Source organism: Carettochelys insculpta, chromosome 18, assembly GCF_033958435.1.
Source record: "Carettochelys insculpta isolate YL-2023 chromosome 18, ASM3395843v1, whole genome shotgun sequence".
Taxonomy (NCBI): domain Eukaryota; kingdom Metazoa; phylum Chordata; order Testudines; family Carettochelyidae; genus Carettochelys; species Carettochelys insculpta.
The window spans coordinates 24,771,585-24,784,714 of record NC_134154.1 but is presented as its reverse complement, the minus strand read 5'-3'; the positions used below and the strand labels follow the sequence as shown (position 1 = coordinate 24,784,714).

Here is a 13,130-nt window from a genome sequence, read left to right as displayed (position 1 = left end):
TATTTTCTGCTTCCCCACTTACGCTCCTTATCCAAGAATCCTTTGATTTATGTTACCGTTAGGTGGGACACCTGGTAGGCTGCTGCTAATGTGTAAAGAAGTGGAAGCATACTTGCCTGACCCACAAAGTGAGAATCAGTGAGTTATTTGCAAGCCTTACTTGCCTGTTAAACCTAATAAATTAACTTAAGTGATGGTCCTCCTTTTAGGAAATAGATGCAAATTATTAGCAGAGATTATTTGCATTTCCAAATAAACACTGATTTTCCACTAGTTCTTAGTTGCCCCCACAGACCAACCATTAAGTACATATACAATGCTAAAAAGGTGCTAGTTACTTTACAGACCGGTATGAAAATAAGGTACCTACTCCAACGATCTTGTACTAGACGAGGAGGAGAAAAGTAATCTCCATGTACATGCCACAATTGCTTACCATGATGAATAATTTCCAATCTATGTTTTAAATCAGATCTTGGTCCCTTGCAGTCCTCTTCCTAGCTGATCCTGCAGTAAAATCATGTGCTGTGCTTTTTACTATCACAGTTATTTCCTTGACAACTCATATTGTAAATACTGGATTGTGACTTCACTCCAGGATGAAGCAAAAGGAGAGGATGAACTGTGAAGGTGCAAGCCATTAGTGAAAACACATCTTAAGTCAGACAGGAAGTATTTGTTTTTGTAATATATAAGGTGAGCTGGAGATTTAGTATGATGATGATTACTCATTAAATAATGCAACTCACTTGTGAAGCACTTTAGTAAAGCTGGTATTGACAGTCTTAGAGATGGGTGGAAAAAAGTTATAGCTGTGGGATTTAAGTGGGTCACGGTAGAACAAGAAAAAGGACTCAGGTGCCCTAACTCCCCAGTTGTCCACTACTCTTTCTGTTAGGTGAGACACCTTTGCATTTGGGGATATGTGCTGAATGCTGCAGTTTAGAAGGCTACCAGGAGACTATTCAGCATATTGGTTTAATAGCCAAGAAAACAACAATCAGGGGATGTTAAAGTACTGACTGCTCTTCCCAGCCTGACTGTTAAGGGCAGTTTACTAAAATTATTTTGTTAGATTGCATTGCAGGATATATTTAACCAAAACAAAACATGACATTGGAATAGTTAGAAGCCTTTCATCAAAAAGGAGTGATACTTCTGTGTTTTGTGTGTGTGTGTGAAGACTTCAGTCATTAAAATCCCCAGTGTGCTGCTAGATGCTGTAAGTAGAGTGTAATAATTGCACAGCTTTCAAACTGCACAAGCCTTCTGATGTAAGGAGCTCAAAAACTTGACATTTCTAGGACTGTATTAAGAAAACCTGGAATGATACTGTTTTTATATACCAAGATTCACCATCATTCCCTTTCTCTCCCATATGTACTACACCTAACAGCTGTAGTTTTGTTTTGTTTTTTTTTTTTAAATCCTGCTTTATGTAAAGTGAAATAGTCAGTCTTACTCTGTACATACTTGTTTTTATAGCACTGGCAGCAAGGAACAGTACAAATTCACATTAGTGTGCAGGCATTAAGCTTTCCCTAAATATTGCCTGTTCACATATGATGAGCAACTCAATTAATCTTTGTTCCAACGAGGGTTATCTAAGTAGTTACTGACAGTAGTAACTGAGCGAGGGGAAAGGGGAAATTGTTCCTATAACTCATGGCTGCTATGCCTTGAAGAATTAAAAACATAAGAATGGCCATATTAGGTTAGACCAAATGTTCATCTAGCCCAGTATGGTATCTTCTGACAGTGTGCAATGCCAGGTGCCTCAGAAGTATGCCATGAGGAATTCTGCACTGCTGTGCATGTACAGAATTCATATTTTCCATAGGAAACTGACTAGCAAGAAAGCAAAGGGAAGCCACAGTCATGGTCATGCATCACTCTCCAGCAACGTGGGTACATAGTTTCAGGCAGCTAGAGCAGCCAGTGGAGTGGTAAATCACTAGGGGTGGAGAGTAGGGCTGGGGATGCCCCAGTCACCTACTGTGCCAGGCTTACCTGCTCATCCTGGCTGGGTTGGGAAGGAGGGGACTTCCTCTTCGCCTGCCAGGAGAGGCCAGAGCTGTGTCATACCCACCCACAGAATCCTCTCTAGAGGCAGACTACCCCTTCCTGCTCCCATCACTTCTCAGCTGTGCGGGTAGTGGTCATTGGGAGAAGCGGCTCTCCAGCTGCTCAACTTCTGTGCATCCAGATCCACTTCACAACCAGATTGCCCCACCAAGGTTAACTCCTTGAGCCCAGAACTCCCCCAGCCCCTGCATTCACCTGACCTCACACTCTGAGAAGCCTTGTCCTCTGCATTCAGATCTCTCTGCCAAGCTGCACTTCCTTGCAACTGGACCTGACCATGCACTCAAACCTCCGCCCTAACAAGCCCAACTCCACTTGCATCTGGAGCACCCTGGCTAGCTCCCTGCACCCAGAGCCCCATCCCACCAAACTAGCACCTGGACCCCACTCAGCCCCTCCACTGAATCCCATTGTGTCTGCACCCAGAACCCCTCCCCACCCAGGAGTTCCTTTTCATCCCGATCTCTTGTACCTTTAGCCCTACCAAGTGGCCTGCACCAAGACTGCCCCACACAGATTTCTATCACCCCACATCTGGATCTTCCTACGCTAAGCCCTTCCATACTTGGATCTTGCTGGGCCAAGCATTCCTGTCTACATCTAGTGTGCTTGGGGTGGGGGGAGAGGGGTGGGCAGGACCTCAGGTGTTTGTATGACAGTCCTGGTTAGGGTCAGTTGTAACTTTACTGCCGAATCGATCCACAAAGAAGAGTGAAGGGAAGGATGATCTCCTAGCTCTGTGCAGTCAGTAGCCTGTTCTCCCCACTGCTATGCCAGAGCTGCCACATTTAGTGCCAAATAAAATTTCCAGAAATTTAAAATAGCGTGCTGGATAAGTTTTTTGGGGCCTGCAGTACCCTCTGGAATACCCTGAGGGAATGAACAGAACAGGTAGAGATCAAATGATCCATCATGCTCTGCCACCCATTCCCAGCTTCTGGAAAATAAAGGCTAGTGACTTCATTTCTGGCTATCCTGCCTAATAGCCGTAAATGGATCTATCCTCCATAAACTTACGTAGTTTTTTTTTCCCCTTTATTGCAGAACCCATAAAGACTTGGTTTATGGTTTCTGCCATGAAACACCACATTCTCGTCTTTTAGTTTTTAGTGCCACCAAGTGGCCAGTTTGACTTGCTCATTAAAACCACACAAAAACTGTTTTCCCCTTTCTACCTGTATTGATTTATTTCTAGTTGAATGTTAAAATTTTTCATCAACTGCACTTAGAACATAAAGTTACATGTTCAAATACAGTAACACTTGGAGCTACATGGGGGGTTGCACTCCTGCAGCTCCAGCATAACTCCAATTTTTGCGCAAGTCATGGTGGGGAGCCAGGAACCAGGCTGCCACTTGGCTCCCTGCTGCTTGCGGGACCAGGGAAACTGAACAGCTCATGAGGGAAGGTCAGTTTCCTGACTGCTTCTCCCTACCTTCCCCCAGCTGCAAGGCTGTCAGCCTGACAGCAGCACTGCAGAGAGAAGGCAGGGAGACAGGGCTTTTGCTTAACTTAGAACTGCCTCCGTTCATCAGAATCTCCACAGGAGGAATTGGCTGTATCAGTAATAGACCTCTTTCAGTGTGAATCCCTGTAGGGTTAAGAGGGAAGTGAATTTCACATCCTTTTGCCAGCAAGAGTGAATCTGGACTGACAGCCATCAGGACTCAATGACTGTGGCCACACTAGCCCCTCCTTTTGGGGGGCTATGGTAATGTGGCACTTTGGAATATGCTAATGAGGTGCTACAGTGAATGTGCAGCACCTCATTAGCATAATGGTGACCATGTGTGCTTCGAAAAGGCCAGTTTTGCAATGCACACTGCCCATGTAGCCGGGACCTTTCAGAACAGCCCCCTAATTTCGAAAGCCCCTTCTTTGCATCTGGTTTTTGGGAAGAAGGGGCTTTCGAAATCAGGGGTTCCTTTCAAAAGGCCCCTGGCTACACGAGCAGTGTGTGTTTAGAAACCGGCAGTTTTGAAGCGCGTGCGGCTGCCGTTATGTTAATGAGGTGCTGCATATTCATGGTAACACCTCATTATCATATTCCAAAGTGCCACATAACCATAGCCCCGGCCACAGCCAGTGGGAATTCTACCTGCGTAAGGACTTCCAAATAAGGCTTTTATGTAGTCAGGCACATAGCCTTCTCTTTCCATTAGATCTTTACCTCCTTTTCTAATGCATGGGATAATATTTGGACCATTGAATTCTTGGGCCAGGATTTCACCCAGAGTATATAAATTAAAATTTTTTCCCTATTTGAATGGTGGTTGAACCATTATTTGAATCAGATTTCCAAGACAAAATAAACTAAAAAAAATGATGTGAGCAATGAGTTATATTTCACACAAACTAATCGCATCCTAAAGCTCAAATTTGGACATTTAGAAGGAGGAGCTTCTCAGTGTTAAGTGTCTTCAAGTCCCACTTGACACCTTGATTTTGAAATTTAATCTGTTTTAACTTAGTGACTATTTTACAGAAATGTACAGACTGACAAACAATTGTTGCAACTTCATAACATTTCTTTGAAATATTTAGCATTCCAAATCTGACACATCCGTAACAAAGTTACATAGCCAGTTTACAACATTGTTTTAAAATATACTGAGTTATATGAGGCTAAACTAGATTTTGTTAAAACAAAATGTTTTATATTTCAGGTTTCAGTCAAGAGGAGGTTTTGTTCCCAGTTCTTTATGAATGCATCAAGTTTGTTTCATTCCGCAATCTTAATAACCAAAATAAATATGTTGCCTTGGAGGCCATGGCTTTGGAGGCAGCAAAAGTTTTTATCCCCCCAGCTGGCTATACCTTTGTTCCGAATAGCAGGAAAGAAGAATTCTTGTGACCTTCTTGCACTAAGTGAATCAGACTTAAAAGAACAGTTTGTAAGAGGTGATGGTCCAGGAGGCCAAGCAACTAATAAGACAAACAACTGTGTGGTCCTGAAGCATATTCCATCTGGGATCGTAGTCAAGGTAATTCATTGGGTTCCACTAAATGACGTTGTGCATCATTCTTACAAAGACCTTCCTGGATTTTTTTGAGCCATATGTTTTATAGTTAAAAGCCTAGTCTGGTTGTAATGTACGGTAGCAGGGCATTCAGTATATAATAGCAGTCAGTGAAGAAGTGTTCAGTACTGCACAATTACTACATACATTATAAAAAAGATTCGGCTTCCTCTGCAGAGGTAAGTGCTGGCCAGTGGCAACTTTGTTGAATTAATGGTTTGAGCGGGTTTGATAGATCCTCTGGTTCTAACCTTAGTACATTAATATTTAGAATTTAAAGAACTAAATGATAGCATGTGTCTTTTTCACTTTTTTTGAGGCCACCTTTTCATGATCCCATTCATAGGGAAAATAGGCAATGCCAAATTTGCATTCGGATGTTACATGCAATTAAAGGGATCTTGAAATTGTTCTCTTCAATAGTTCCTATCAACAATGCGCTTTATCAACAGTAAGTTTTCCAGTGTGCTATGCTGTAAGGCAATCTCTCCTTTTTACAGAGGGTAAAATGGAGGGACAGAGCTTAAATGACTGTCCTAGGATCCCAGAGCAGGGAAGAGAAGTCAGTCCTGGCTCTCCCTTTTGTGTTACAAATGCTGGATGACACTACAGTTTCAAGAAGTGTGGTACAAACTGAGCATATCTGTTGCTCCTCAAAGTACTCCTCAGTAAGAATAATTTATCGGCTAGGGGCTGACCATTTGTCCTTAAACAAATGTTTGCTTTATAGCAATAATTTAATGCTACCTTTGTATTCTGTATAATATAAATTCAAAAGTAACTTCAAGGAAGTGGAGGCACAACCTTCAAGTCAACCAGTGAGAGAGAATTAAGACAAAACTACAAGAACCCTTAAACAATAAATGCTTCCTCAAAAACACTAACATCACATCATCGGCTGGCTGGATTCTTCTTTACTGCTGTAGCATGTTTAGCATGTTTTTGTTATTGAGCCGCTATTTAATACATTTTGTAATTGTTCTAATCTCCTGAATGTTACCACATAACAGAACACTTTTCCTTTAGAAACTGTTGTGACATACATTTTGGCTTTTTATTTCCCTGTGCTTTTCTGAAATTAAGTATCTCTTATTGGAGCTGCTTGCCCCCACCCTCCCCCATCAGACAGAACAGTAAACCCTTGATTTAATGGACTAATGGGGGGAGGGGTGTCTGTTAAACCTGGATGTCCGTTAAATCAGGGGGATTACTACAACCCACTCCCTCCAGGCTCCATCAGCCCCCCACCATCTCCCCCAAAATGCCCTCTACTCACCGACACAGGATGAGCTGCTGGAGTCCGCCACCGCTGCTGGGGGCCCCGCTGTGCACAGCAGCAAAGGTCCTACATGCGCGGCAGCGAAAGCTGTGCCGTTGCTGGGGCGGGGATGCTACGCTTAGCAGGAAGGCTCCGCCATATGTCACTGCTGGGGGTGCCGCTGAACTCGGCAGTGAGGCTCCTGCCATGTGCAGCACCAAAAGCCATGCTGCTGCTGGGGGTCCTGCTGCTGCTGTGGGCCTGGCGCACGTGGCAGCAAGGCTCCTGCTGCAGCTGACAGCCCCCCTACTGCCACCTGGAAAAGCCGCCTCCACCGCTGGAGCTGTCACACGTTCTTCCCACCAGTGGTGGGGTGAGTACAAATGCCATCTCTCCATGTACGTGCACCATCCCTGGTGAGAGGAGTACATGGCGGCTCCGGCTCTGCAGTGGTAAGTCCATGGGATGGAGGACGGGCAGGTATTTAGCATTTTATGGGCCCCAGTTAAGCAGATTTTGGGAACAATGGACCCCATTGTTCCTGAAATCCCCTGTATTGGTGTCCATAAAATCGAGGGTTTACTGTATATAAATAAAATCAAACTACTGGCCAAGTGTTTGACTTACTCGTAGAAATAGTTTTAATTCTTAGAATATATTTATATTAAGGATTTTACAGGATGAATCCTTATAGTAAGATGACATGTTTAATCAAATGGAAAAATGTCAGTACAGAACAGCTAATTTACAATCAAAAATATTTTTTCAGTGTCACCAAACTAGATCTGTGGACCTGAACCGACGGAGAGCCAGAGAAATTCTGCAGCAAAAAGTTGACGTCTTTTACAAAGGTGAAAATAGTGACATTGTTAAAGAGAAAAGAGCAGCTCAGAAGAAAAAGCAAGAAAAGAAAAGGCGAGCAAAGGAGATTCTAGAAAAGAAAAGGCGCTTTAAAGAAATGCAAGAATCAGATGCAAGGTAAGTATGGGAGAAAGTACCAGTTTGGCTTGTCAGAGACAGTTCATTTGTCACTACCCTTGAAACAAGTTTTCTGTCTTAATATTGTCATAATACTTCATAATAAACACTTAAAATGTTGTTTAGTGACCTGTTATTAGCGCACAGCTGAAGTATGTTAACAGCAGCCATACTTCATCTTCCACTGTGGACGTCCCAGAACTCTGATTCAGTATAATCATCAGTTCATTTGTGCCAAGATTAGGACAGGTATCATAAGAAATTAAGAACCATGGGACCTTAATTAAGTGGAAGTTACAAGAAGTTCTCTCCAGTATAGTTAATGGAGAGGAAAAAAGTGAACTCAAGTTGCTGAAAATACTCTCTCACTGTGGAAGGATGTAGACAATTTCTAAGGCTTTCATACCTAAAACACAAAGACGAGCAGGCCCACTGACCGAGGGGGGCACAGGGGCAGTAGCATCGGTGACCAGTAGACTTAAGAGGACCCAGGACTACTGCTGCCCAGGCCTTTTTACATGAAGCTGCATTAGCAGAGGGGTAGGACTGTGGGGGGCCCCAAAACTGGGATCCGTAGAGCGGCAGGGCGGGGGGGGGCCCAGAGGTTGTAACCATGTGTGTCAGTGGGGAGGGGAGAGCCAAGCTGGGAAGGGGAAGGAGCTGAGCTCTGCAATAGAGTGATGGGTAGAGCCAGCACAGGACTGCAAGGAGTGAGGCTGAGAGGGGTGGAAGAACCAGGCTGGGAAGGGAAAAGAGTGGAGGGGTGGGGACAGAGGCAGGCAGGGACAGGTGGGAGAAAGGAACTGAGCAGGTGGAGGAGAGGCAGAGGTTGGAAGGAGTGAGGCTCAACTGCTTGCGGGGAGAGCCATGCAGGGGTGACTGGGGTAGCAGAGAGAGGGTAGAGAAGTACCATCATGCAAATGGGGGATGGGGTTGTGGCTGACCAAGAGTCCTCTGCTTGAGGAGTAGAACTTGAGCTTTCTCTTGTGGCTCTGTCAGAGAGAAAGGGAGAACAGGGGCCCCTTGATTAGGGTGGCCTGGGGCCCAGAATCCTATCAGCGGGCCTGAAGATGGGGAATCCCACTGAAACATAATTGGTCTTATCCTATAGTCCATTCTCAGACAACATTCCCATTTAATAAATTCCCTTTATAAATTACAATAGACAGGTTGGATGAACTACAAAAAAACAAAAATCCCCCTGGTTATAGGTAGGGGTAGATAATTGCAGTTAACGCAAGCAATTCACAAAACAATTAACACTTTAATGAGAATTAATCACACAGCTCTGTTTTGACCCCCTGCAATTACTGTACTACATTGCTTGGTGGACACTTGCACAGTTCTGCGTTCTCACGATCTACAGTGATTAACAGTTAACGGAGGAAAGCAGCAAGCGTTTCAGGTCTTTTGAATGGGGAGTTTATTTTTTAAAAAGCTTTCAGATGGTTCTCTGGATAAAAAGGCAGTTACCTGTACCCTTTGCCAGGCCGAGCCCCAGTAACGTTTAAGTACTTCAGGTATTCAGTACCATGTAAAAGCTAAACGTGCTTTCACCTCCCATTCTTGTTCTATAGATAACCCAACAGCTGCAAATGAATCCCACCAGCCACAACAGAATATGCTTAAAGAGTTTCAGGATTGCTATAAGCCCATGGCTCAAACAAAATACAACAGCTTAACCACTGTTATTGCAAAGTGAATAGCTTAGACTTCAGACCACTCAGTGTTGTAAATGACAGAGGGCTAAGAGATATAATTGAAATTGCATTTCCCAATGTATTGTATACCTTGCCTTGTCTATATAAGGGGTCAGCAAGCTTTTGGAGGCAGAGTGCCAAAATTTGACCTTTTGACCTCCTACATACTATCTGAGTCCTGATGATACTTTTTCAAAGTCACTAATAGTCCTTACAATTGGCAGAGTAGCTTTCTTGTGACCCCAACATTGTTATATCCAGGATAAGTTTAGAAGTATAAAGGGCCGTTTCTAGCTGGGATCTGACATGATTTTTTCCCCCACAGGTACACAAAAGTGCTGACTCCGGCAGGGGCACCGTGCTCTGACAGAGAAAACAAATGACATGTTTGTTTCTTTATGATATGTATAAATCACACCCACATGCACAATATTTTCCTAGGAATATCTGTTAAAATAAATCTTCATTGGTGGTATTCTCAGTATTTGAATTTTTAAAATATATTACTTTTTTAAAGTAAATACGGGTTTACAATGAAAATTTTAGTTGGTGTCAGCATAACAGACATGGAAAGCCTCAAATCAGAAAAGGCAATAAAACCACTGACGACAAAACTGCATTAATAAGGAGAAAAGCTGTCTTGGTGTGATTTGTATATGGATGTTTTTATATGCATAATATAATGGAAGAATGAGAGCGCTATATACCACATCTTTTCTGATATGAGTATACGTCCCCTCTCCTGCATCAATAACTTATTCCCTGATTTAACAAGTTAATTATTAACATTCATATTAGTGTTGTTTTTGGAATGGAAATTGTGCTAGTACAGAACAGAATGAAAAAATGGTCATTGACCTTACCCCCTAGTATCAGATTTTGGCGCAGGACCAAGAAGATGGTGTCATAAGACCCAACCCCTTGTGGAGTGATTTCCTGCAGCAGGTTGCAATACGACACACACTCCTACCTGACTTTCCCTCCTTCAGAGTCCCCAGAAATAGTCCAAAGGTTTGTTGTGAGTGCAGATGTCTCGGGTGGGGCTATTACAAAAGAAAACATGCACCATACTAAAGTCCCATAACCAGAGCCCGAGGCACTGTCAGGGGCTCCAACTCTACACACTGCATGAAGGACCTGGTCCCATACTCTGGTGGGGGTCTGGCCCCCTCCCGGGCTGCATGGGGGGGAGAAGGGACAGGGTTGAGCTCCTCCAGCATGCCACTCGAAATCAGCTCCCATGCCTGGGGTTGCTGAACCCTGATGTATATCATGAGAAGACTGCAGGTTGCACCTCTGAAAACCAGCACCCTCTCATCTGGCAAAATCCCTTATCCAGCAGGATGAGGGGGATGCCCCAGACCAGAGAGCCAGGGCAGGAGGGCACCCAAGCTGGGGACCCAGGCAGCATCCCCTGGCAGCCCAGCATGGCACTGTAACTGGGGCATCAACAGTCTCTGGCATGGAGACAGCAATCTGCAGTGCAGAGCCAGGGTCAGGGAGCCAGCGTTCCCTGGCAGCCCCATGCAGAGCCTGGCCCGGGGAGTGCACTGCATCAGGCCAGCATGGGTGGACAGGGACTGGGGGGCATTCACCTCCCGTGGTCCAGCAAAATCCCTCTTCTGGGACTGCTATGGTTCTGAGGATGCTAGGGAGGTGCAACCTGTACAAAGTTGCAGCTTCTGAAAAATGCACTACCTATTGCTTTGACTGGACATCCTTAAGCAATGACATGAGTGCTGGAGTTATTGACCCTAATTGTTGCTGTGTGGACACTGAAGAGGTAACTACAATTAGCACTGATGGGGCATGTAATTGGAGAGCAGCAGCCAATCATTTGCCTTGTCAACACATGATGTGCATTGCTCAGTTTGCAGTGACCCATTAGAGTAGAGGTCAGTGATGGCAGTTTTGAAAACGTGCTGGCAAAACACAGAGAACTTCTGGGCCAACGCAAACACAATCCAGCTAACAGTACAGAGTAGAAATACAACAATCTGCAGAAAGACACAAGAACCTCTTGTACATGATATTTCAACCTGCTCGAGCGCCACACTGGGTATGGGTCAGTTCATGCTTAGCAATAAAGCCACTAGCACAAGCACATTAGCACTTCAAAAGCCCAGTCAATCACTGCCGACAGGTAATGATTTTGAAAAAAGCTGCAAAAGCTAGAAACACTACTTGAGCTTTGCAGATTTGTGACTGAAGTCGTTGGGGGGGGGGAGGGATTGTGTGTCTCCTCCATGGGTTTACCCACATTCTACTATATATTTAGCATTAAGGCAGTCTCTGATAATGACTCCATTATATGTTGTTCATTTTAAGAACACTTTGACTACAGATGTGACAAAAATGCAAGGATGGCACCAATATGACATTTGTAAAGCTAGCTACAGCCTTCAACCCAAGGGTTAAGTATCTGACGTACCTTCCAAAATCAGAGCGAGAGGAAGAGGTGTGAAACATGCTGTCAGAAGTCTTAAAAGAGCTACATTCCAATGCAGAAATTACAGAACACTGCCCCCCGCACCCAACGCAGCATACAAGCAAATCAACCTGTTGTTGGTGGCATCTGCCCAAGATGATGAAAACAAAGGTACATTGGCCTGTACTACTTTGGATTGTAATTGAGCTGAACCAGTCATCAGCATGGGAGCATAGCCTCTGGAATGTCATTTGTATCTGGCATGTAAATACCTGGCAAGACCAACTAGAGTAGGGCCTAGCAAATGCCTGTTCTCCTTTTGTTACATTTGACATAAGAACCAAGGGTCATTTCCCATAAATGTAAATAAACATTTTAGTATGGGGCTAAACAAGAAGAAGGATTGAGTGGCTGTGAAGACTTTTAAAGTTCACATTGTTTTGGTTTTGAATGCAGTGATGTTTTTTTAAAAAAAAAGGTTTTCACATTCACAATAGAGATTGCAGTACAGTATTTGTATGATTGTTAATTGAAAATACTATTGATTTTTACAGTGCAAACATCTATGATCGAAATATAAAGTGAGCACTGAACACTGTATTGTGTAGTATATGAAATCAATATTTGAACATGTAGCGCATTCAAAAATATTTTAATAGAGTACCAATTAAATGTAAACAGTGTGAGAAATGGCAATTTTTTTAAGCATTTGACAGCTCTAGTTTTTAGACATTTTCATCAATTGAAGAAAATGTGATGTGACAAAGATGTGGTGCAGGTTGAAAGCTACTTCTGTGTATTCACTAATCGGAACCAAATCTCTCTCATCCTCCAACATCCACAGTGTCTCCCCCTTTCTTTGGGACTCTTTCAGTAGTCAGGGTCACAGTTTATCTTGCAGAATTGATGCCACAGAATACCAGTGTTATGCCACTGTCTGTACTGTACCACAATATTCTTGAATGGTTTCACCTCAGTAAGGTTTTAATGTGTTTTAAAATTTGCCTAGCTTTATCTGAATAGGGAGCATCTACTCAGTTTTACTAAAGATGTTGATTTAAAATCACAAGGAAAGAGGTGACCTTCCATCTTCCTGGAATGTAAAAATAATATCAAAACTTGTCCCTAGAATGTCACTGTTTCTTTCATTTTTTCACATACCCAATGGCTGCAGTCACAGATTCTAACCTCCAACCATGAAGGCAGGAGACCAGACTCGAAGGCATAGTGTCAGGAGGGAACTGCCAAGCATTTTGCTTTTCATAAGTAGTAACAAAGTTGGCAAGCAGCCTTACTTGCTTCCTGCAGAGACTGACTGCATCGGGACCATGCTGTGGATGGAACTTCTCCAGCAGTCTGCAGCCCTGTTCCCTAGCTTGTTCTTGGACTCACCTGAGGCTCCTGTGTGATGGCTAAACATTGGCCTAACCACTGAATTATTTTGCACCTTTACCATAAGGTTGATTAAAGTGACTGTACATAGCAATTTTAATACAAATTGTTAATGAAAATAAGCTTTATTACGTCAAGTAATAAATACATACAAAGATGCAAATAACAGTTTTAGTAATTTATCCAGAATTTTGTTTTTTGGCAAACTTACAATTGAAATCTTCAGCCCTAGGATGAAAAACAGTTTTCTGGGACGTTGTTATTGTTTG

The 13,130-nt window shown here is 43.4% G+C and overlaps 1 protein-coding gene and 1 pseudogene across 1 annotated transcript; both read left to right on the top strand.

Moving 5' to 3' along the window:
- The first annotated feature begins 109 nt into the window (after nt 1–109).
- MTRFR (mitochondrial translation release factor in rescue) lies at nt 110–9,834 on the top strand. Its single transcript, XM_075012842.1, has 4 exons — nt 110–128; nt 4,752–5,069; nt 7,133–7,341; nt 9,367–9,834. The coding sequence occupies exons 2-4, from the start codon at nt 4,788–4,790 to the stop codon at nt 9,422–9,424; spliced, it is 549 nt and encodes a 182-aa protein (XP_074868943.1). The 5' UTR covers nt 110–128; nt 4,752–4,787; the 3' UTR covers nt 9,425–9,834.
- A 669-nt stretch (nt 9,835–10,503) lies between these two features.
- LOC142022711 (uncharacterized) lies at nt 10,504–12,777 on the top strand (annotated as a pseudogene).
- Nucleotides 12,778–13,130: the final 353 nt, after the last annotated feature.

Excerpts from the sequence above, each read along its gene's own strand:
- MTRFR (XM_075012842.1), top strand. The coding sequence starts at position 4,788 with ATGAATGCATCAAGTTTGTTTCATTCCGCAATCTTAATAACCAAAATA. Across the intron at positions 5,070-7,132 it reads CATCTGGGATCGTAGTCAAG|TGTCACCAAACTAGATCTGT; the intron begins GTAATTCATTGG and ends ATATTTTTTCAG. Across the intron at positions 7,342-9,366 it reads ATGCAAGAATCAGATGCAAG|GTACACAAAAGTGCTGACTC; the intron begins GTAAGTATGGGA and ends TTTCCCCCACAG.